The 24,089-nt window shown below is 53.0% G+C and overlaps 1 protein-coding gene across 3 annotated transcripts in view; it reads left to right on the top strand.

Annotated features, from left to right (window-relative positions):
• Positions 1 to 24,089, top strand: part of COL17A1 (collagen type XVII alpha 1 chain) — a 51,584-nt gene that overhangs the window by 15,473 nt on the left and 12,022 nt on the right. For 2 of the 3 annotated variants that reach the window (XM_045438808.1, XM_045438809.1), the window contains 27 exons: positions 1,114 to 1,257; positions 3,387 to 3,545; positions 4,147 to 4,218; positions 5,350 to 5,421; positions 6,190 to 6,258; positions 7,609 to 7,770; positions 8,146 to 8,226; positions 9,544 to 9,588; positions 10,550 to 10,747; positions 11,387 to 11,608; positions 11,944 to 11,973; positions 12,325 to 12,351; positions 13,740 to 13,766; positions 13,867 to 13,929; positions 14,487 to 14,591; positions 15,593 to 15,655; positions 16,284 to 16,319; positions 16,909 to 16,962; positions 17,191 to 17,226; positions 17,712 to 17,747; positions 18,385 to 18,447; positions 19,570 to 19,605; positions 19,850 to 19,921; positions 20,736 to 20,762; positions 21,647 to 21,682; positions 23,707 to 23,742; positions 23,993 to 24,073. In XM_045438808.1, coding sequence (XP_045294764.1) covers positions 1,114 to 1,257; positions 3,387 to 3,545; positions 4,147 to 4,218; positions 5,350 to 5,421; positions 6,190 to 6,258; positions 7,609 to 7,770; positions 8,146 to 8,226; positions 9,544 to 9,588; positions 10,550 to 10,747; positions 11,387 to 11,608; positions 11,944 to 11,973; positions 12,325 to 12,351; positions 13,740 to 13,766; positions 13,867 to 13,929; positions 14,487 to 14,591; positions 15,593 to 15,655; positions 16,284 to 16,319; positions 16,909 to 16,962; positions 17,191 to 17,226; positions 17,712 to 17,747; positions 18,385 to 18,447; positions 19,570 to 19,605; positions 19,850 to 19,921; positions 20,736 to 20,762; positions 21,647 to 21,682; positions 23,707 to 23,742; positions 23,993 to 24,073 — 2,052 coding nt within the window. The remainder of the gene's footprint in view (positions 1 to 1,113; positions 1,258 to 3,386; positions 3,546 to 4,146; positions 4,219 to 5,349; positions 5,422 to 6,189; positions 6,259 to 7,608; positions 7,771 to 8,145; positions 8,227 to 9,543; positions 9,589 to 10,549; positions 10,748 to 11,386; positions 11,609 to 11,943; positions 11,974 to 12,324; positions 12,352 to 13,739; positions 13,767 to 13,866; positions 13,930 to 14,486; positions 14,592 to 15,592; positions 15,656 to 16,283; positions 16,320 to 16,908; positions 16,963 to 17,190; positions 17,227 to 17,711; positions 17,748 to 18,384; positions 18,448 to 19,569; positions 19,606 to 19,849; positions 19,922 to 20,735; positions 20,763 to 21,646; positions 21,683 to 23,706; positions 23,743 to 23,992; positions 24,074 to 24,089) is intronic. The other variant, XM_045438810.1, reaches the window with a different exon arrangement.

Raw genomic sequence — 24,089 nt, 5'->3', positions numbered from 1 at the left:
ACCGAAGGATGGGTCATTTAGGCTCTGTGGGATACGCTGGCATGACACATTTGAGGAACATATGCCCACATGCTGGAGGAATGTTCAGTGTGGCCAAAGGAAAAGGAGAAAGAGGGGACATGATAGAATACTTAAGATTGGAGAAGAGTCAGAAGCAAGTCGAGTGTGAGAATTTGAACTTTATTTCAAATGTCTAGCCTGTCTGTTGACTTTGTTTCACTCCTATTGTTAGAAGTTATTTGACATTTTGAAAAGAGCCCAACCGATAGGGTGAGAGCCAAGTATAAAGAGCAGGAGGAGAAAGAGGCCACTTGGCCCAGGAATCAGAGATTGGGGCTGGTGCAAAGAGCTCAGGGCCCTGCGCCGTGGGGTCTGAGGCTATCTCACCAGAGTCCTTCCAGGCTTGGCAGGGCTGAGCCAAAGGATGGAGCTTTCAGGGGAGGGGGTGCCTGGGCAGTCTTCTAGGACACGTAGTCTGCAGACCTCTTCTGTGCTACCCTCCTATGATGTCTCCTTCCTCTCCTCCTTGCCATGTTGGGAGGCACAGGGAGCTAACACCTCTAGGTGACCTAGCTACAAATAATAGTGGCCAAATAGACCCCAAACCCACACGAAAGCAGCATAATGTTTAGGAGTTATGAGCCACGAATTCCTTTTGACACTCCAGAGCGTACAAGGTCAGGCACTTGACATTCAGCGTGTCCTGGTGGGGGATGAGACCACTGTTGAATCATTTGTTTCAAGAGATCTGGTTCTTTCACTGCCCTGTGTGTAAATCTCCCAGCCCCCTGATCTAGGACGACCAGGTCTTCCAGCCACAGAATTATCCCTGTGCTGTCTGATGAGGTCTAATTAGGAAATACATACTGAGGACCTCCCTGTGGAGGCCCTGTATTTATGAGGCCATTAATATTACAAAGTGCCAGGTTGATAGATGCTATAAATTGACAAAATACAAAAATTACAAGGCTGACCAAAAATGTCCCAGCGTGTGAAGCAAATGTCATTCCCCCCACCCCCACCTCATTCAGAATGCCATAGATGTTTTTCCACTGCAGCTGGACTCAGGAAAGAATCCTGGTCCTATTGGAAAATTGGGGGTTTATTTTACAGGGACGGAATTGGATGATGTTAAGCGTTTGCTCAAGGGGAGTCGATCTGCAAGCGTGAGCCCCACCCGAAATTGCTCCAATACACTCCCCATCCCCAAGAAAGGCACGGTGGAGACCAAAATGGTGACGGCAAGCTCCCAGTCAGGTAAGCCCCGGGGCTCCAGCTTCCATAGAGGGAAGGGAACGAGGTGGCAGAGTTGTCCTGGCCCCGGAATTCAGCCGTGCCCCGACAGGCCTCCAAGGTCGTGGCAGGGACTTCACAGAGTACTTACCAAGAGTCTGCTCTTCATGCTGTGTGAGCATGTGGGCTGCGCCCTGTCTGGTCCACCATCCCACGAGCGTGTAGTCGGGCTCTCAATCCTAGAGACTCTCTCCCAGGACATTCTTGACATCTTTTGGGAATGTGTTGGCCGGGTTCCCCGAGTGAAGAATAGTGGGGACAACTGTATTTTCATTCATTTATTCAGTGAATATTTATTATGTGCTTCCTCTGTGCCAAGTAGCAGGCACTGAGGAGAAGCAAGGAACAGGAGAGACACGGCCACTCGTGGAGGTGAGGGCCTCTGGGGGAAGTCAAACAGATAACCAGGGGGTCATAGTCAAGTAGGATGGACATTGTTGAGCACTCCTGGATCACACGCCTACCAAGTGCAAGGTGGGTTCTGTGGGAGGCCGAAAGATGAATAAGCAGATCCTTGGACAGAGAGGAGGAGTGAAGCCAGTTCTGCTATGTTGTGAAGCTTTCTGTCCCTTACTCCTGAAAAAAAAAAAAAAAAAAAAAAAAAAAAAACAATAACAAAACACAACAACAATCCTTGAGATTGTGATATTTCTCTTATTTTTAAATATAAAACCAAACCTCAGGGCAGGTTTTATGACTTGCATGGCTAGTTCCCCCTTGTATAGTGAAGAGGCAGAATTGGCTTCAGATTTGGAGAAGCACCAAAGTCCCCTCTCTTGGGGGCAGAGTGCCCCTTGGGTATGGTTGGCACATAGGAAGGTTTAAGGAGCGTTTAACCAGAGAAGACTGCCCTCCGTGCGGGATGGTCTTGGACCAGGGGCTTTGCTATCTGCACCTGCCCCGTGCCTGGAATTCTGTGTGGGATTTGTGGCCCCCTGGCACCAGTGGCGGAATCAGCAACCGATGGATGTCCCAGTGGAGGGGACAGCACACCAGGAGGTGGGGAGGGGATCTTGGAAAAATGGGCAGACCCCAGAGCAAAACTGACCTACTTCAGATTTCACCAGGAGTCAGCAAGAATTTTTTTTTCTCTTCAAATTTTTATTTAAATTTGAGTTAGTTAACATACAGTGCATTATTGGTTTCGGGAGTAGATTTCAGTGATCCATAGCTTACATACAATACCCAGTGCTCATCACAAGTGCCCTCCTTAATTGCCATGCCTATCTAGCCCATCCGCCACCCACTTCCCTCCATCGACTCTTGGTTTGATCTCTATTGCTATGAATCTCTTATGGTTTGTTTCCCTTTCCCCCCAACCCCATATGTTCATCAATTTTGTTCCTTAAATTCCACACATGAGTGAAATCATACGGTATTCGTCTTCCTCTGACTTATTTCACTTAGCAAAAATGTTGTTGCAAATGGCAAGATTTCATTCTTTTTTATGGCTGAGTAATATTCTGTTGTATATATACACCACTTCTTTATCCAATCATCAATTGATGGACACTTGGGCTGCTTCCATAATTTGGTTGTTGTAGATAATGGTGCTATAAACATCGAGGTGCAGGTATCCCTTTGAATTAGTATTTTTGTATTCCTTGGGTAAATACCTAGTAGTGCAATTGCTCGGTTGGAGGGCAGTTCTATTTTCAACTTTGTGAGGAATCTGCAAACTGTTTTCCAGGGTGGCTGCACCAGTTGGCCTTCCCACCAACAGTGCAAGAGGGTTCCCTTTGTCCACATCCTTGCCGACACCTGTTGTTTTCTGTGTTGTTCATTTTAGCCATTCTGACAGGTGTGCGGTGGTATTTCATTATAGTTTTGATTCGTATTTCCCTGATGATGAGTGATGTTGAGCATCTTTTCATGTGTCTGTTAGCCACAACAAGAATTTTTAATACAAGAGATCAAGTTTTCACCAGCTCTGAAGTTTCAGATGAAAGTGGACTGACCAACTTCCCTGGACTGAGGGAGGTCCCGGGACATGGGACCTTCAGGGCTAAACCCGAGAATGTGCCGGCACACCGATCTGACTGGGTGCTGCTTTTGTCTCTCACTGGGGTGTGGGTGTGCCTGTCTGTTTCCAGTGTCTGGCACCTATGATACAACCATCTTGGACGCCAACCTCCCCTCCCATATGTGGTCTTCCACCTTGCCGGCGGGGTCCTCCATGGGGACCTATCACAACAATGTGACCACCCAGAGCTCATCCCTCCTCAACACCAATGCCTATTCTGCAGGATCGGGTACGTGGTACAGTGTACTTCCCCTCCCACCCCTGAACCCTTTGCAATTTTACCTGGAGCTGAACGACCCCTCTGCTGTGTACCTTCCCCGGAGGCTTTCTCTAGGGGTCTTCTGTGGCCTAGCATCCCAAGATTTTCCCATTGAAACCCCAGCTCAATTCAGTCTCTAAGGTGTTTCTTTTGGTGGGTCCCCTAGAAAAAGGACTATATAGCACAGTGTATCAGGAAAAAAAATGTAATGGGAAAGAACATGAAAATGTGTATAGGGAACCTAGTTTCGTTCCACATGGATTAACTGTGACCTTGAGAAAGTTGGTTAGCTTCTCTGGGCTTCAAATGCCTTTTCTGCAAAAGGGTGACCCAGGGTCCACGCGAGGCCTGACCACCTTATGACCATTCCTTGGCTATGACTCAAGGCACACTGTGGACAATTTGGTCCTCGGCTTCAAGGCAAGAGCCCAAGATTTCCCTAAAACCAGAAATGTAACAAAATAGAAAAATTTAATCCTGGCACTTCTTCTGGTGCCTCTGTGGTTTCCCCTGCTCTGGGCTGGAGGTCCCGCTCACCAGCCTTCCTCCTCCTCCTCCTCCTCCCCTGCAGTCTTCGGAGTCCCAAACAACATGGCATCCTGCTCTCCCACACTGCACCCCGGGGTCAGCACCTGCTCCTCAGGTCAGTGCTTGCCAGCTTGCGTCGCCCTTTTTAGCACGTTTGCTTTACAAGTTAGTGATGCTCCCTACTGCTGAGGAAAACAGAGGGGTTTCCACAGAAGATGTTCTTTCTGCCCATGAGCGTGAAGACTTTCCTCATTGCACACGGGATGCAGAAACAGGGCCCAAGGGGTGCCTGCCCTCAGTGCTAGGTGGAGATCAGCCCCCAAGGACAAGGCCTGAGGGAGGGTGCTTGGGTTGTCCAGAACCTACTTGTTCTGTTCTGGTCTCTTTTCTGTGAGCGGTGGAGAAATGGAAGTAAAGGGGCAGAGTCAGCACTGTGGAATTTTCAGGTGCAAAGTACTCTTATGTTAGAAGGATATTACTTTATTTTTTTAATGTTTATTTTATCTTGAGAGAGAGGGAGAGAGAGCAAGGGAAGGGCAGAGAGAGAAAAGAGAAAGTATCCCTAGCAGGCTCCCCACTGTCAGCACTGAGCCCAACACGGGGCTCCATCCCACGACCCTCAGATCATGACCTGAGCTGAAATCAAGAGTTGGATGCCCAACAGACTGAGCCACCCAGGTGCTCCTGAAGGATCTTACTTTAGATCTTTTTATAAACACTGTCGTTCACTGGGGGCTCAGTGTCACTGCCTGGCTTCCAGTGCAAACATATGACCATTTTCTTAATGTTTTATTTATTTTTGACAGCACAAACAGGGGAGGGGCAGAGAGAGAGAGAGAGAGGCAGAGAGAGAATCCCAAGTAGGTTCTGCCCTCTCAGCGCAGAGCCCAATGCTGAGCTGAAATCCGGAGTTGGATGCTTAACCAACCAGGCCACCCGGGCTCCCCACCCCTGGGATATTTTTAAATACAGTGACATCTGTCAGACCCTGTGCAGATTACTGTTATTCAGCTATGTGGCCCTAACTACCCATATATGAAGCTGCTGGTAGCTTTTGGCCAGTAGTGAGGGGTGGGGCCTGAAGAGCTCACCGTGTCACTGAGAATGTGAGAACGGAGAAATCTGGGGAACCTCTGGCCTGTGCCAAGATCTTTATCATGGAAGTGCTTTGGGGTGCTCCAGGGGCTGCCTCAAGCTAAGGGGCCCCTCTCCACCTGCACTCACCTGCCCTCCATTCCTCTCCCAGTGTTTGGCATGCAGAACAACCTGGCCCCCAGTTCATCCACCCTGTCCCATGGCGCGGCCACCACCTCCACAGGTCAGTAGCCAAGGTTTGGAGCTTAGGGTCTGGGAAGTAACGCCTTGTTGCAGCTGTAACTCACAATATCCCTTTCCAGTAACTGAATCAGAGGGACCAGATTTCCCTAAAAACCAATCAACCTTTCCCAACAAAGAAACAGCCCCCCAACCTCCCAACCTAAAGATGTCAACTTCGATCATTTGCTGGCTCGGATATGAGGGAAACCACAGGGGAGCCCTTGCTGTGGAGTGTCATCTGTATACCCCTGTGTCTCACTGCCGTTCCCGATGGTCCCCTGTCACTGTACCTCGATCATCTAGCTGATTTTATGGTGTACCCCTGTGCAAACCCGGGGAGGTAGAACAGGAGAGGGGTGAACCTTAGCCTTTGCCCTCAGCTTGTTTATGGTTTACTTGGAGTAGAAAGTCTAATGCACGTGAAACAACCAGGTGTCCTATATGACAACATGAATCCTGTTGTGCAGAGCAGGTGTTAGGAGTTCTGAAGGGAAGGAGTCTTAGGAGAACTTCAGGGAGGAGGTGGAATTTTAGAACAATCCTAAAAGAATGAGGATTAGACCAAAGAAAGTGTCATCTAAACTCATTGCCGCCCCTGTGGCTGGAGACAGTTGCCTTTGTTGTTATAATTCATTTTATTTAGTCGCCACTAAGCTCTTCCTGTCACCTGGGGAGCCTGCCCCCTGCTGGGACTGCTCAGGCTATTCTAGGCTTTGTGGAGCCACTCTCCCACACTGGCCCTGCTGACTCAGTGGTTCCTTTCTTGTAGCATATGGTGTGAAGAAAAACCTGCCCCAGGGCCCTGCCGCTGTGAGCTCAGGCGTGTCCACCTCTGCAGGTGAGTGCTACTGCCAGCTGTCGACGGCAACCACGTGTGGGGGCCAAGTGCTCTGCAGTGACACGTGGCGTATGGGAGGGGGAGGTATAACCTATTGGTGGTTTGAGGTCTGCAAATACGACTCATCCCAAAGGCCTCCTGGTTCCCATGACAGAGCAGAGATAAGTGTGCCCCCGGCCTTACCTTGGCCTTCAAGGGCCAAGGGGTGGGGCAGGGAGTTTAGGGTCAGGTATTCATACCTCAGTCCCCACTGTTGTCTGGAAGCCCCTGGCCTGCTCCTGTTACATGTCACCCATTGCAAGAACCCGGGAGCCCCTCAGAAGCTGCCACCCCAACCACACACTCCTCCTTCCTTCCTTCCTTCCTTCCTTCCTTCCTTCCTTCCTTCCTTCCTTCCTTTCTTCCTTTGTCTGTCTTTCTTCCTTTGTCTGTCTTTCTTCCTTTTTCTTTTTCTTTCTTTCTTTCTTTCTTTCTTTCTTTCTTTCTTTCTTTCTTTCTTTCCTTTTCCTTTCTTTCTTGGCTCCATGCCCAGTGTGGGGCTCGAACTCATAACCCTGAGGTCATTAGTCACATGCTCTATCAACTAAGCCAGCCAGGTGCCCCACACCATACACACTTTCTAGGATCTTTATCAACTTGGGCTCTCCTCACCCAGTGGGTTATTTCTTCCATTGCTGTGATCCTGTTGTTCCCTTCCACTCAACAATTCATTGATTCAGAAAAGATTTACTGAGGACCTGCTCTGTATGAGACAGATGCTATTCTAAGTGCTCGGAGTATGAACGTGAACAGGACAGACTAGACTCCTGCCTTCACCAGGCTGACCATTGCAGCCGGAGAGGAGGCAGATGGACAAATAGACAAATGACAGGAAACGATGACAGAAAATCATACCTACTTAGAAGAAATAGATGAGGTAGCAGAGATGGGGCAGGGGTTCATGTTAGACCGGCTGGTCAGGAAAAGTGCCTCCAGGATGGTAACACTTGAGACTGAGGGATAGAAATGAACCCACCACATCAGTTAAAAAAGGGCATGACTGACAAGGGGACTTTGACCCTTTGGCTAAAGATCCTGTAGCATCCAGGTGAGGGGACAGTACCGTAGGCCAGCCACCTGGTGCTTCCCACACTGACCCACTCCTGGTGGCCAGGCTCAGCCAGGCAGGGGAGGGTGGCTTTGGTCCCCAGGATGCTTCTTAGTAAACACTGTCAGCGAAAGCAGGAGACCCTCAGATGCAGCCGCTGATCTCTCTCTTTCTCTCCACCCCCCCCTTTCTTCCTTTTTTTTGTTCTGGTCATTTCTTCCCTCCCCCTTGTCCTTCTCCTTGCCTGCTCCTTTCCTCCCCAGCCTCCACCACAAACGTCCAGAGTGATGAACTCTTGCACAAGGACTGTAAATTCCTGATCCTGGAGAAAGACAACACACCAGCCAAGAAGGAGATGGAGCTGCTGATCATGACCAAGGACAGTGGGAAGGTCTTTACCGCCTCCCCGGCCACCATCGCCGCAAGTACGAGGGAGCCCACGCCACGCAGGTTTCAGGACAGAGGCAGATGGTATAGGAGACAGAATGTCCTAGCAAGGTGGATTGAGACATTTTAATAAGAAAACCGGAGTTGCCCCATTCACATGAAATTTACCTGCCTGAATAGGGTGCTCCAGGGTCTGCCTTGAATGTAGATAAACATTCAGGAACATTCTGGCAAAACACACCCAGAGAGGTCTTTGGGCAATGGGAAGTCTCCTAACCACAAGCACAGATCCGGGAGATTGACTCAGGGAAGCTGAGCTCTCTTCCTACTGGGGTGTCCAAGCAGGAGAGGCCCTGGGGCAGAGTGGGGAGTGAGGATGGGGTATCCTGGGTGATCATAGGTTGTATGCACAGCTTCTTTCTCAGACGACACCCTGAAAAAAGAAAAGCAAGCTGCCTACACTGCTGACACCTGTCTGATATCAGACGCTAATGGTAAGAGGAAATCTGGTCACTGTTCCCTTGACTTTAGTCTATCTGCATGTTATTTATTCATCTTCTGAGACCTGGCTACTCAAAGTTGGGTCTCTAGACCTGCAGTTTCGGCCCCACCTGGGAGCATGTTAGAAATGAAGGCTGCCAGGCCCTGGCCCAGACCTGCTGAGTCAGAGGCTGTGTTTTAACCAGCTCTGCAGCTGTCTCCTATGCATGTTAGTGCAGCAGAAGCCTTCCCATGGCGCGCCTGCTGTCTACGGTGGGTTTTTTCCCCTCTGTTCCATAATTTCCAGAGCTACTAGAAAACGCTTTGCAAAGCACTTGCTACACTTATTTCTTTCCTTCCCAAATATTTGGATTCTCTCCCAGATAATTGCATTTCTTCACATGCTCAAGGTCCTGTGTACTCTTTCCAGATCACTGATTTCCTTTACTGACCTCCCTGAAAAGTTGGGTCTTAGAACATCTTTTCAAAATGCAAATGAAATCCCTTATGATCTTCACCAGGCCCGACTCTGAGGAAGTACCTACTTTGAAGACTTACATTTTAGGGGTGGAGGTGGGGCTATGGAACCAAAAGACCCTTTACAGAATCTGATGAAAGGTGTAAACAGTTTTCTCAGAGAATTCCTTCTGTGCCCACAAACACTCAGTGGAAATAGCATCAGGGACTGGTGAACTAACCCTCTGCCCCTCCACCCCTGGTGAGGAACGCAAAGTCCTTTAACCAAGAAATCGAGAGTCATTTCTCATAAACATATTTATCGTTGAGTGCAAATGTCACCCCTAACATGGAACTCCAAAAATGTCTTGGGCTTGAAAGGTTTAGGTCACAAGAGAGTTAAGATCCTGCTTTTTACCCACCATTAATTGCTGGCCCAGCCAGGTCTTCATTGATATAATGGTCGCAAATATCACATCAGCAAGGACTGAGTCCTTGAGCGTTCCCATACGGTGTTATTCCTCAAGGTGCTTGGATGGCACATGTACCTCAGGTTTTGCCCAAAGTCAACTCACAGGCTGTCCTGTGGTTCCGCAGCTTAAAAGCTCAGGTCAGGGGTGCCTGGGTGGCTCAGTTGGTTAAATGTCCGACTTGAGCTCAGGTCGTGATCTCACGGTGCGTGAGTTCAAGCCCCACATCAGGCTCTGTGCTGATAGCTCAGAGCCTGGAGCCTGCTTCAGATTCTGTGTCTCCTCCTCTCTCTACCCCTCCCCTGCTCGTGCTCTCTCTCTCTCTGTCTCTCAAAAAATGAGTAAATGTTAACAAAAATTTAAAAGCTCAGGTCAAAACCTGTGTTCTTGGTGTTTGCCTTCCAGGGGACGTGAAGACTGTGTCCACAAAGGGCAAGGTCACCTCCGCAGGTAGGTAGCCACAGCAGATCCTGCAGTGACAGGAGCTGAGAGGGCTGGTTGTGATGAACAGAACAGATGACCACCCCCTCACCTGGAACCAGGGCACACATGAGCCCTGCACCTCTAAAGCGTTTCCCTGAAGGCCTGAGGAGGCAGGGTGGAGGGCACTGGAGGGCACTGGAGGGGGCTGGGGCAGGGCTGCAGAAGGGTCCAGGGTCCAGGGTCTCCCAATACAGAGAAGCCACTGCTGTGTCTTCCAGAGCCCCCTGCCTGGGCTTCAGGGTGCCTCTAAGACCACGCACATCTCTAGACCTTTAGACTTTTCTCACTTGCTTACACAGTCTTGTGAGGGAAACAGACCAAGGGTTATCAGTCTGTTTTAGACACTAAAAATCCTTTTCACTAAAAAAAAGAAGAAGCAGCAGCAGCAGCAGCAGCAGCAGCAGCTTCCCAGCCATCTCTTAAGTGCTGAGTGTAATTTCAGGCACTGCAGGGATTACACAGGAGCTGAGGGGCCCAACGGAATGCAGGTGTGGAGGGAGACGGAAATGCTTTGGGTTTGGCCATAACCAAATTCAGGAAGTTGTAGCAAAATCCGTGCTCATCATCAAGATTTTTAAACTGAGTGCTTTGGGCTGCATCCTCTGCTAATGCCCGTACCTGCCTTACCTCCTTTCATCAACAAGCATTCTATGAAGTGGGGAATCTTTTAACCCCACTTTATGAGAAAGGGAACAGGTGAAGGGACCTCCACTGGGTCATACACCTCTAGCCCAGGCTTGTCCCATGTGTGCTCTTCCCCAGCTGTGGCCCTGTGTGTGTTCCAGGAGCCAGCCTTGCCCACTTTGGAGCTGCCAGCCCCGACTAGCATTCACTCAGGCCCCCAGGAAGTCACCGAAAACTCCAGAATTTGGAGGGAAGAGGGCAGGAGCCTACTGCCTTCCCCTTACCCCTCCTTTGTCTTCCACAGATGTTCACAGCTACAGTCACCGCGGAGGCAGCGGTAGAGGCGGAGGTGGCGGCAAAGGTGGTGGCGGAGGGGGCCCGTGGGGGGCGGCACCAGCCTGGTGCCCCTGTGGCTCCTGCTGCAGCTGGTGGAAGTGGCTGCTGGGCCTGCTGCTCACCTGGCTGCTGCTCCTGGGGCTGCTGTTCGGCCTTATTGCTCTGGGTACGTGGGGACAGTGGCAGGACACCAGGCCTCACTGCCCGCCTGGAGGGGCAGTGAGTGTCCCGCGTGTCAGAGATCCAGGGGCCAGAGGCAATCGGGGAGGACTCCTCATTACTGCAGGTGGGGAGCCAGGCTCCAGAGGTACTCGGTCCGGGTCCCACAGCCACTCAGTGGCAGGACTGGAGGCACTCGGTCCAGGTCCCACGGCCACTTGGTGGCAGAACTGGGGTTCTGGTGTGGCTCCCAGGCCAGGGCCCTCCGTCCCTGTCACAGCCTGCTACGCATTTGGCTGCCTGTAATCATCAGGCTGTGCGTGCTCAGGGCCTTTTTGATTTTCACCTTTTCCAAGCACCCCTATGGGTCTCTGTCGGCTCTCGCAGCAGCCCCCAGGGAGGATGGGGGACTGCTCTGTGGCCTCCTCCTGTGAGAAGAGTCCCAGGCCCGGTTTCTTCAGGGCGTGGTTACCATTTTGAGCAGCTGCCCCCACTGGTGGTCACGACACGTGGTCTCTGTACAGATTCCGGCCAAAGGTCCCCAGAGCCCCACGTCAGGCCCACCTCGGGGTGTGCTGCAGGCTGGGAGGGTGCCGCCGGCTGGGAGGCCCCACCTGGCTGACCGGCCTCTGTCCGCCTGTCTCAGCGGAGGAGGTGAGGGCACTGAAGGCACGGGTGGCCGAGCTGGAGCAGAGCCGGAGCGGGGTGCTGCTCTACGACGAGAAGGTGGAGCGGAGCAACAAGGACCGGCTGCAGGGTGCCGCGCCCGGCGTCGGGGCCGACCTGGGGAAACTGGGACTTGACGGCCACGGGCAGGAGGCGCTCTGGCTGTTCGTGAAGGGCAAGCTGATGGCGGAACAGGAGAGCGGTGAGTACAGCACAGGGCAGGGCGAAGGCCTTCCGGGCTCCTGTGCTCCCTCCGTCCTGTGCGGGATCCTGGGAGGGGGGACCGGCATTGTGATCCCATCTGACTGCTGGGAAAACTGAGGTCTGTGAAGGAGAATTGCCCAAGATCACACAACTACCACCCCTTGGAATCTGGTTCCTAGTCCCAGCTTCTGTCTTCCCCCAGACCGCGGTGCCCCCCCCCACCCCGTCGTGTGTATGCACACGTGTGTGTGTGTGTGTGTGTGTGTGTGTGTGTGTGTGTGTGACACACACGTACAAGCTGTGCAGCTAACTCCATGTTACCTTCTCTCGTAGGAAATCTCCGAGGAAGCCCCGGCCCTAAAGGTACTGGGGTGGACTGAGCCCTCACGCTGTTCTCATTTCCTGCCTGTGGAACAGATTTTCTGGGTGGAAATTTTCCAAATTGAAGGATGAGCAGTAGAAAGATCTTAAGGTGTCTGTCGGGAGGGTTGAGAATTGGCTTTACAGTCAGGATATCTTAGAACAAGAGGGGACCTTGGGCATCACTGCAGAGAGGCCCAGCCACGTGCCCCAGTGACGTGGTCGGAGACTGAAGGGCACCAAGCTGCATGCCCGCCCACACCACAGTGACGTTTGTGGGTCCGAAAACACCAGGACAGAGTGGCTCTTGGGTTCTCACCCCACCTCATAGTTTTCGTGTGTTTCTGATTTTAGGTGACATGGGAAGTCAAGGACCTAAAGGTAAATCAAATGTGGAGATTTTAACCTAAAGTATCAGTAAGGGCTGGTTTAAAATGAGCAGCCTGCGTCTGATTCCCCCACACCCAGTCTTCTGGGCCAGCTCCCCTCCGTGTAGGACTTGCAGACCCTTGGGCTTTTGAGGTCGGAGGGCTTAGTGACAGAGCAGGGCTCTATGTCTCTGGGGCAGCACTGTCCCTTGTCCCTTCTCAGGGTTCTAGGGACTTCCCGGACAAGGACAAGGGATCTGCATCAAGGATCTGCATCTCCCTCAGCAACAAAGGGCAGCCTGAGGACCTGCTACTATACACAATCCTTGGGGGGATTTCTAGAAATACAGATTCCTGGGTCCTGCCAGGAATCAGATCCTCTGGGACTGGATCCTCCTCCCCCTAGGTTAATTCTGATGAACCAGGTCAGGAACCACCATTGCAGCTGAGGAGCCTGCTCCCAGGGGTCTTAGGAGGGGGGCTCCTGGGGGGGGGGACTCCAGTTGGGGCAGTGCCACCTACCTGCAGGGGTGGGCAGTCTGGCAGGGAGACAGGACATATACACAGGAAAAGGTGCCCCACAGTGTTAGTTGAGGGACAATCATGTGCTAACTTGTGTGACACTCATTGATACGCTGTAGGAAATTGATCTCTTTCCTTAGAAAAGTGGTTTGACAGTCAGTGGGACAGGCCCACGGGTGGAAGAGGTTTCCAATCCCAATGACCACAGCAGCACCCCTTGTTCTAGCTGAGGGGGGTTCTCAAACTTCAGTGGGTAAGAGGGTTGCCAGAAGACTCTGGGCCCCACTCCCAGAGCCTCTGATTCGGCAGATGTGGGGCCTGGAGTCTAGGGTCTTGATCGCCCCAGGTGGTTCTGAGGCTGGTGGTGCAGAGTCCATGCTGAGAGCCACGGTTCAAGAGACAGAGTCGTCCCTCTATCCCCACCTTTACCTCCCTTCCCGAGAGATCTCAGTGCAGGAATTGGGGGTTCGTCTGCTTGATGGCCATCCACTTCTCTTGGGGATTCCCTGCCACCCCTACCCCAGCCTGGGTAACTACATCAGCCCCCTTCCCCAAGGCTCCAGCTTGCAGGCCACACACCCCTCCTGACCACGATGGCGAGGAGGACCGTTGGTCCTGGAGTCCCTGACTCTGTGCTTGCCATAAAATACAAGACTTTAAATTTGAATTGCAGATAAATAATTTTGCACTGTAAGTGTGTCCCAAATATCACATTAAACATACTTACCTTAGAAATTTACTCAGTATTTATCTGCAATGCAAACTGAACTAAGCATCCCATATAATTACTAAATGTGGCAATCCTATGTTCTCCCGGTGGTTCCTTTAGGCAACAGGCACAAGTCCTCTGTCTGACTTCTTTTATCTCTGTCCCCACAGGAGATCGGGGGCTCCCGGGGACTCCAGGTATGTAACCTCTGATGGCGTGCTGGTATTGCGGGCTGCTTGTCCCTGGCTCCCGGGTTCTAGGGGAAAACAGGGCTCAGGTGTCGTTGTGTGTCCACAGGCATCCCTGGGCTCTTGGGCCACCCAGGTCCAGAAGGACCAAAGGGACAAAAAGGCAGTGTGGGTAAGAGCCGCTTTTTCCATTCTCTTATTCCCCTTACTCATTCATTCAGTAAACATTTCATTAAGCGCCTGCTCTGTGCCAGACCCTGTTTTAGGAGCCGGGGAGACATTGGTGAACAAAACAGAAATCGCTGCTTATGTTTGGGTTGGGGAGAAAGACACGATAAATTAATGAAGTCCAGAGCAGGGTAGGAGGTAGATCATGAAACGGGAAAGACAGAGCCACACATGGCACTGCACACTGAGGGGGTAAATTTGAATAAGGCCTCACTGAGAAGGTGCCATTTAAACAGACTTGAAGATGGTGAGGGAGCCAGGCATGGGGAGATGGGGGGGGCGGGGAATGCTCTAGGCAGAGGGAGCAGCCGTGGGCCCTGGGGCAAGGGTGTGCTGTGGCCCAGGAGCAGTGAGAAAGAGGCAATGGGGGCCGGGCTGGAGCCCACCAGAAGCCCGAGTGTCCAGACGGAGGAGCAGAGGGCCTCTTGATCATGTGAGATGCTGCCAATGGAGCCCTTAGCCATGGGCACTGGCTCCTAACTCTGAGGTTCCTTTCTTCAGGAGAGCCTGGCATGGAGGGTCCCATGGGCCAGAGAGGACGAGAAGGCCCCATGGGACCTCGTGGTGAAGCAGGGCCTCCTGGGTTTGGAGAGAAAGGGGACAGAGGTAAGAGGCTCTTCCTTTACCAGGAGGGTTAGCTATATCCATGCCTCCTTCTCACATCTTTCTCCCTCCTTCTTTCAATGGCCTTTACGGAGCAGCTACCTCGAGCCAGGCTCTGTGCCAGGCCCTGTGAAGACCACACTCTAATGGGGGTGTGGGCTGGGCTGTGGGTTTGGGTCTGAATCTAAGAACCTGCAGCGTTCAGAATCCACAAAGAAGGTGGTCACAAGGAGAAAGGGTCGTCCCAAGTAGGCAGTGCAGAGTCAGGTCTGAGGTAAAGGGCTCAGGGCAGAGCCTGACCAAAGGTGGAGAAGGGTGGTGGGCCCTCAAACCTTCATGGCTGGAAATAGGCAGGGAAGGAGAGATAGAAAGACCTAGACACAGGCCCAGCCCTGGAGGAGGCTGGGAAGATTTTACAACTAGATTCTTTTTTTTTTTTTTTTTTTTTTTAACGTTTATTTATTTTTGGGACAGAGAGAGACAGAGCATGAACGGGGGAGGGGCAGAGAGAGAGGGAGACACAGAATCGGAAACAGGCTCCAGACTCTGAGCCATCAGCCCAGAGCCCGACGCGGGGCTCGAACTCACGGACCGCGAGATCGTGACCTGGCTGAAGTCGGACGCTCAACCGACTGCGCCACCCAGGCGCCCCTACAACTAGATTCTTAACCAGGAGTCAGCTTTCATCAGATGAAACCAGGCACAGATTCTAGAAATTCTCACAATGCCAAAAGAGCACGAGCAAGAGCTTTATTTTTAGCTCCTCTTTGTCTTAAAAATATTGTTCAACCAGGCAACAAATATTTATTGAGTGGCTCCTGTGGGCCAGACCTCATGGGCTATAAAGGCTCTGGGGGTAGAAACTGAAGGTGTTTTGCAGCTTTGTGGCCTCAAGGAGGTATCTGATGGATCAGAAACCACCAGCAGTTGGGAAGTATTGCCCACAAATGACACTGCCAGGCTGGGTGGGCGAGCAAACTGAGCATCCTCTGCTTTCTCCCCAGGGGCTGCTGGTGAACCCGGTGTTCAGGGCCCACCTGGTGTCCCAGGTTCTGTGGGTCCCAAAGGTAAGTCAAGTGCCAGGATGGTACGGATCACAGAGGTCCAGGCAGTGGGTCCTGACGGCCCTAACCTGCTGCAGGGACAATGGGCCCAGAGAGCCCCCCCCCCACAAAGGAGTGCCTGGGGGGGTCAGGGCTGGAACTGACCCCAGGGCTGGAATTTTTGGGACCATGTTTCTGTCTCTCTTCAGTGGCCCTGTTATGTGGCCCCTAAGTGGGTGGATGGGTCAGGAAGTCCCAAGTCAGATTAAGTTCCTCACCTGACAGCTGCCCAATTGCACTCCTTCAAAAGCATTATGTCTGGACGGCTCAGGGAGAACGGGGCCTTCTCAGTTTGATGCCCATCTCCCCTCCCTGCTGCTGCCCGGGCCCACATGTTCTACTCTGACCGGGAAGGAGCAGGGGTCTCTCGATCCCACCAGCTGTAGTGTCCTCTCTCAGGAGAACTTTGCACTGGGGTCCCTCTCAGACCCACTGACTTGGGGTCTGGGCACGAACCCACACTGTGTGGGCAATGCTCACACACACACAGCCCTCACTTGGAAGTGAGCCCCCACCTGCCCCTCACTGTGGGGTCACATGTCCCTGGCCTGTGGCTCGCCCCTGATGATTGTGGTCTTGTCTTTCTTCTCAGGTTCCAGTGGTTCTCCTGGCCCACGGGGTCCCCCAGGTCAGTGTGCTGCTTGTAAAAATAGATGCTGTTTCTGGGAAAAGAAAGGGATGCTAAAAAGAAACACATTTTTAAAGCAAAAGAAGCAATTATATGGAGCCTTCCAGAGGTCCAAAACTCCCGTCCATACACGTGTCCCCTGAAGCTGAGGTCAGGTTCCCAGTGGTTTCGGGGAGATCCGTGCTGACCTGGCTCAGGGCGCATGGCCCTCCGGCAGCTTCAGCAGCAGGCACTTACTGTCCTGCTTGCACCTGAGCAAAGTCCCTGTGGCCACCTCCTCCCTGTGGGCCAGAGCCCTTCTGCTGTCTTGGGAATCTTGAGCTGTAGCCCACACTGTAATGCGGACCAGTGTTTCTGCCATGGCCCCATGAGGTGTCCTTACATCAGGGCCTGTCACGCTAGGGCAAGGAACTGGGCCGGGATGATGTAGCAGGGTTGTGGGGAGGAGTCTGTGGAGAGCAGCCCTTGACTTTACCCCAGGCTGTGCGTGCACCTGTGTGTGTGTGTGCGTGTGCATGTCTCTGCCTGTGTCCATGTCCATCGGTCCATCAGGCCACTCACCTAGCTGCATGGTTGCCTTTGCTTGCAGGCTCTGTAGGTCCCCAAGGGCTCCGAGGTGAAGTTGGACTCCCTGGTGTCAAAGGTGAGCTTGGGGAAGGGGATGACACCCTGTAAATGCCACTCACTCAAGAAGGAGGTCTGGGCGGTGGGGCAGGAAGGGGCCAGTGGATGTGACCAGCAGCTGTATGGGCTGGCAGGTACATAAGCAGAAGGCAGGTCAGGATGGCAGAGAGCCTGTCTGCCCCTCTGTCTGCCCCTTTGGTCATCCCCTCTGGGGCTCCTTACACAGAGTTGTCCCTTACCTTTTCAGGTGACAAAGGTCCCATGGGATCACCAGGACCCAAAGGTATGTTGCCACTGCTCAGACATCCCCATAGTCCGCCTGACTCCTGGGAGCCCCGATGGGAACCTGTCTCAGGGTCCAGGATTGGACCTGAGAGCTCATTCTAGCCCAGCCTCTCAGATAGGGAAACTAAGGCAGGAAGAGGGGAAACCGAGCACCTATGTCACAAGCACTGTGGTCGGGTGGCCCGCAGGGTGGTCAGGATGCAGTGTTGAGGCACGTCCTCTTTCGTCTGGCTCTCCTTGCACTCATGGCACTCACTGTGCAACAGCAGGGGCTGGGGTAGTTTGGGGGGGGCATCCTGACCCCGGGGGAGAGCGAGCTCCTTGGCCTCAGCAGTGCCTGGGTCTCACTGACATTCTGCTGGCAGCAACTCAAGAGCACAGTGAGAACTGTTTGTAGCCAGGGTCCCTCTCACTGAGTGAGGGTGTTTTCCTTGCTCCGACTGCTGCTTCCTGCCACCCCACCCTGCCCCATGTCTGTTTCAGGTGACCAGGGGGAGAAAGGACCCCGAGGCCTCACAGGTCAGTCTTGCACAGGAATCTGATTTCATCCACTAAAGACTTCTTGTAAACCCAGCGGGCACTGGAGGTGGAAAGAAATACACAAATATGAGGCAGAAGCTCTGTCTAAAAACCTTCGGGAAACTTGTAATCTAGGGAGAAAGCACAAGACAGGATAAAATAAAAAACAATGAATGGAGTAGAAACCAGTATCAAAATGTACGTATAGTCCAGACGGTAAATGTTTGGAACAGGAAAGAGAGTTTATGATCGTCTTGGATTATTTCGGGGGATCCAGTTGGGGAAATTAGGCTCTTCCCAGAGCAGCAGAAAGTTGACACTACTTGCAAGCCTCTCATCTGCTTAACCTTCTGCCAGCTCGAATGCCTAAAAAATCCATAGAAACGGTGCTTTGGCTACAGGGGCAGCTCTGTGCTGCCAGGGAAATGATTCATCTGCACATCCCTTCAGACCGGACGTGGCTCCGGACCTGCCTGTGTCTGCTGCCCGGGGACCCTGACCATAGAATCTAAGCAGGGGCTGTGTCCGCAGCCTCTGTTTGTTACTCCAGCTCCTCTGGTTGGGGAGGTGGCAGTCTTGGGGGTGGGGAACACGCGTGTCGTGGAAGTCCCAGTCAGCAAGCCTGTTTCCTTTGCAGGCGAGCCCGGCTTGAGAGGTTTGCCTGGCGCCGTGGGTGAGCCTGGAGCTAAAGGGGCAATGGGTGAGTGTTCCAAAGGAACGGATGCAGTGGGTTTGCCCCTTCCAGTCGAGGTCAGAGAGCCGAGAGCCTGCTTCTAGAGCTGCGTGTCCTGTTCTCCAGTCTGTCTGAGGGCCCATGTGCAGGCTGTTTCTGTCTCTGGGTTTGTCACTGCTGGGGGTTGGTGGCCCATCCAGCCTGGTCCCTGCCTCGAGGCCACTTGGGCCCCTGGGGAGGACAGATATGCATTGAGGTCCCTTAGAACCCACACTGTTCCCGGCATAACCCTGGTACTCCAGAGCTGGTGTCACAGCCAGATCCAGGGTTTAACCATTTTGCTGACCCTTAGCAAGGTGCTTGTCAGCCAGGACTTGGAAGCTGACCAACAACCCTCAGAGGGCGGAACATTTAGCACCAAGTCCCAAAAGGGTTTAAGCTCCACCAGTGGGGATGTGGTATGTTCAGTTTCCCGTTCATGTAACACAGAGAGGAGGCTCTGACTGTATGCAGGATGCCATGTGGGGCAAGTAAAATGCTTTACCTCCCGCAAGGGGAGATAAAGCTTGTAGAAGGGACAGGTGCCCTGAAAGGCCCAGAGTGCTATGAGGGATGGCAGAGAGAGATTCCTTCCTACTAGAAATGAAGGAGGAGGCATTTCACGTGGCCTTACAAAGCAAGGAAGATTTCATCATGGTCATTTTGGAAAAGTCTCTGCAGAGACAACACAAGTGAGGAGAGACAAAGGGGTGGGAGAAAGCAAGATACGGTCCCAGAAGGACGCCACTTTGGACAAAGGTTAGCGTAACACCCAGAGCAGAGGAGAGGACTTGGAGGACTTTGACTTCCAGGAGCTTGAGTAAACGAGGCAGGCATTTATTGAGCATCTGGTGCATGCTGAGTCTGCAGTAGGCCCTGGGGATGCAATGGGGAGTTGCTGACCCGTTAGTTCTCTGCAGGAAAATACACAATCCCTGGTTTAGGGGAAGAGGCCAGGGAGAAAGTGGCATCCGTGGTCAGCAGCTGTGGGAAGGGCTTCACGGGCTCCCGCCTGGGAGACAACTGGCTGAAGCCCGTGGGGCCATCGAGGGAGGGAGGCCCAAAAGTAGCTCTTGGGGTAACTGGTGACATGTGGTTCTGCTTTCCTAGGACCTGCTGGCCCTGATGGACACCAAGGCCCAAGAGGTGGGTTGCAGATCTGCTCTCCTCGTGCTCACTGCCTGGCCCTGCCCTGCCCACATCCCAGCATGCAGTCCCCAGTCCCCTTAATCATAAGGCAGCAGGACCCCCATGAGGCCCAGGTCTTACTTCCCTTCTCCTTTCCACCTGCCAGCAAATTAGTAAAACCCCAGAAACCATAGGCTCAGATGTGCCGGCCGGCTCAGCTTTCCTAAAAGGAAAACCCTTCTTTATCTCATGCTCTCTCTAGGTGAACAGGGTCTGACAGGGATGCCTGGAACCCGTGGCCCACCAGGGCCTTCTGGAGACCCAGGAAAGCCAGGTAACAGAGTGGCAAAAGGGAGCTACGGCCTGTGTGTGTGTGTGTATACACGTGAATGTGTGTGCCTTAGCCCATTTTCCTCCAGCATTTCAGCAGGGAGTGGCCACACCAGCTGGCTGGTGCCGTGTTCAGTGACTGGGTTCTGACACCACTGGGTCACCAACTCTGGCAACTTGGAAGAGAGAGGTTCACGGTTCATTAGCAGAGATTAACAGAAAGCTGGGAGTTCTAGAAAGGAGCAAGGAATCTCTTAAAAAATGCAGTTTACGGCCATTTCCATGCCTTGCTCCTCTGAGCCCGTCCCCTCCACCCACCTCCTCTCTGGCCATACCTGGACACTCATCAACACCAGTCTGAGTAGAAAGCCCACTGTTAGGGTTTCCACCTGAAGGCCCAGCAGGAGCCAGAGCTGCAGGGTTACGGGAGGGTCAGACCAAAGCAAGCCAGAGAGCTGTGAGGCAAGGCAGCATTCGACAAGGGGGCTGCTGGAACAGGGGTGCCTCCTGGCTCCTTTGGTGGGTGCACAGATGGGGAGCACCAAGGGAGGGGATTTGGGGGGCAGCATTGGGGATCCATGACTGTATGAGCTTTCTGGGTTCATCACTCTCAGATGCCAAAGAGTCTAGGACTCCAAGCAGGCTAAGAACCATTGCCTGATGGAGCAGTGGTCACTTCCTTGCAAAGCCCAAAGAACAGCTCTTTGTCCAGTGTGGGGAGCATCCTGAGTTTGTCCTCCCGCAGCCGAAGGTGTGGCTCCTCAGTCCTTCATCTCTCTCTCTCTCTCAATCTCTCTCATGTGTTCTCTTTTCCGCAGGTCTCACAGGACCTCAGGGACCTCAGGGTGAGTCATCAGGCCCTTCCCACCTCCAGATGCCACCTGCCCAGCCTCCTGCTTCCAGCTTTCCGCAAATGCCTTTCCAGTCACCTTAAGAGTTTCCTCTCCTCCCTGCACTCCCCTGGAAAAAACTAGTTCAGGTTCTTTCACTGTGAGTCATAAGAAACATATTAGGAAGGAAAAATACACAGAGAACAATCTAGAAAGCCATTCTGGAGAAACCAGGCCAAATCATGTGCCGATTCTGTCTGCCCAGTCACTGGTGCAGGACCTCGGGAGAGGACGCTTCAGGCACAGGAGCCCTGCTGGGCTCCCAGAGGCCTGGTCTCCGCAATGGTGGGGCAGGAGAGGGGAGCCCACCTCATGTGAGGCCCAGTATCTCTGGGACAGCTTCAGTGTCAGAGTCTGTCCTATGATTGCACTGGTGTTGACATTTGGGTTTGAGAGATTGTCACCATGCCCAGCTCCAACTCCTAAAAGAAATTAGGCAAAGATGTAAAATGACACCAAGCAGCAGATGTCCCCACAAAAGCTGAGTGCCACAGGGACCTCCTTCACTTGCTCCTGGTAGAGCTTGGCCCACCACCAGCCGCAGAGGGAGGGGACCATGGCTGAGTGGCAGGCTATAAGAGGCTCATAATCCAGACTCCTTGGGATCCCCCAAAGCTGAGCCCATGTCCTCAAGCCCAGTGGTCACTCCATTTCGCAGAGAGGGGGAAGGGCTCAGAGCAAGGGGCTCCTCCGAGGGGCCCCCAGGCTAAAGCAGAAGGCAGAACCATGTTTCAGCAGCGCTTAAGGCTTTGCCCAGTGACAGAGCACAGTTACTACCAGAGGGGTCTGGAATCTCCTGGCCTTAATCACCTGGACTGACTTGTTTTTAATCACATCAGGACTTCCTGGAACCCCCGGCCGACCAGGAGCTAAAGGTAAGTGATTTTCCAAAGCAGATATTCTTTCTTCTCACTAGCCATTTTTTTGCAGGAGGGGAGAGGCTGGCAGGAGGGAGCCCCTCTCTGGCCAGAGCCTGGATCAACAGTGGCATCTAGTGGCTTTAGCAGAAAGCCGGGAAGCTAGGGAACCAGGGATTTGTTTGGATCACTAGTCCTGAATCCTCACACCCTCCCTCCAGCCTGCCCCCCCCCCCCCCACACACACCTCCTGACCCCACAGTCCTGAGCCCTCCCTGGTACCAGATGTCTCCAGGCCATTGTTGGAGGAGGATCTGGAAGCATGCAGCCCCTCAAAGCCTTTCCATCTCCTCTAAAATGTCCCCATCTGTTCTCTGTCTCCCTGGCTCAGGATTGGTCCCCCACCCGCACACCTAGCATGACCCTTCCCTGGAATAGGGACCACCTTCATCCTTTCCATTCACTGGGGCCTCAGTGTGGCTGGGGCCCCACGTTCTTTTCTCAGGAGGCTTTGATGCAGGCAGGGAGGAGTACCTCAGATGGCCCTTAGAGGGCAAAGCCTGAGTCCTAAGAGGGAAAGTCTTCTTCAGGGGAGGGGTCTGCCCAGGGCCAGCACGCTAACCCTACATGCAGGGAGATGCTCTCCTCCTGTTCTTCTCTGCCATTGTCCAGTTCTGTAACCATTAGATACCAACCCTGAGCCAGTCCAGGGATAAACAGTCTTTCTCCACCCGTCCCTGTGACTCCACACTCCCAAGTCCTGACATCCTGCGGAGCTGTGCTGTCTTGAGCAGTCACTATCATCTTGGGGAGACCCTAGGAATAAAATTACTACTTTCTAGAAACTATTTCCAGTGACTAACTGGGCCAGGGAGTTCTTCTGGGATAAATAAATGTAATTCCAAAATAATCACAACTGAGTTCCTACCTCCCTGGCAGACATACCTCTGGGTCCATAGATCTGCTCATGGATTGACTGCACCTTTAGTAAGAGACCACTAGTTTTGGGGAAACCAGACACCCTGAGGAAACCAGACACCCTGTCTTTCCCGAGGGCCTGTGACTTCTTGTCCAAGAGGGATTGTAGACCCTCCCTGGGCAGTGTGCACAAGAGGTGGACATTTCACCCAACACTGGATTGTGGTGGAACACAGGCCAAACACCAGTGCTTTCTCCTCTTGGCCTTGACCCCAAGGACTGGCCCATAGCAAGCAGAGACCACCCTCTACTTCCTCCAAGGAGGTTCGTACTCTCCCTCAGTGTGTGAGTGATGGAATTGCCCACAGACCATGGGAAATTATGGAAGAGGCCCCCGAGGAATCCCCGGGGGAGGGCTTTTCTGTCCCCCACTCTGCTCACTCAGTTCCCCAGAGTCTGTGCATTTACAGTCCCAAGAGATGCTTCGTGGAGGCAGCATCCAGTGGTCTATAAAGTTTGGGGAAGTGTGAGCCTGAAATCCCCTTGTTGGAAGTCCTCCACCCACATTTGCATTTTCGACCCTCTTCAGACTCGGGCAGAAGAGAAACCTGTCAAACTTTGTGTAACTCACACCCTCCCTCGACTCTGCACAACCCCCATTACAGTCCTGGAAGTGGCATCCTGAGGGGCACTCTGGAGACCAGGCTCTACCCCTCAGACTTACTGCCTCTGTCCTTTGACCTCTTGGGAGTTTTCCATCTAAGGCAAATCCCAGCAAGAGCCCGAGAGGCCCAGTGTGGGAGCGTGGCTGACTGTAGGTCAGCCTCCTTCTGGCCTTGCGGAGAGGCAGACTCCCACATCCTCCAAGGACGCTCCTCTGCAGAGTGCTGGCTTTTCCTAAAGCTAAAGTGGACCAGGAAGCCTGATGTGGCCTCAGGGTCTCTGGCAGAGAGACTGGTGCTTAATGCATCCTGTGTGCTCCCCTTCAGCTCATTAAAATGCCTTTAGCCCACAGGTTGGAGCCACAGGAGTGGCTCTCAAACTCCATCAGTAGCCTTGGAAGTGATTTATGGAGCCACCAGCTGAACCTGGGAATGACTGTTCTCCTTTTCCTCCCCTCCCAGGTGAACCTGGATCTCCAGGCAGAATTGTGACCTCAGGTAGGCAGGCCCAGGAGGGGTCTTCTCCCTGTGACTTTCTCCCATGTCCTGGACATCCTCCCTGGCTCTGCCTTAGCGCCCTCCAAGCAGCACTCGTCTGGGCTTTGGAGGGCAGGCAGGGAAGGGCTCTCTGGTCAGAGGTAATGACAGCAGGAGGCGCTAGCCTGACCTGCCCACAGTATGGCCTGGGTCCCAGCACCTCTAAGCAAGAAGAGTGAGGGTCCCTGTTGCATGTGTCTTCTGTTTCCAGAGGGGTCATCGACGATCACTGTCCCAGGGCCCCCGGGCCCTCCTGGAGCCATGGGACCACCAGGACCTCCAGGTGCCCCAGGTCAGTTCTTTCTTGC

This window comes from Leopardus geoffroyi, chromosome D2 (genome assembly GCF_018350155.1).
Source record: "Leopardus geoffroyi isolate Oge1 chromosome D2, O.geoffroyi_Oge1_pat1.0, whole genome shotgun sequence".
Lineage (NCBI taxonomy): Eukaryota > Metazoa > Chordata > Mammalia > Carnivora > Felidae > Leopardus > Leopardus geoffroyi.
Note: the sequence above shows the minus strand (reverse complement) of the source record. Positions and strands in the feature narration are given on the sequence as shown.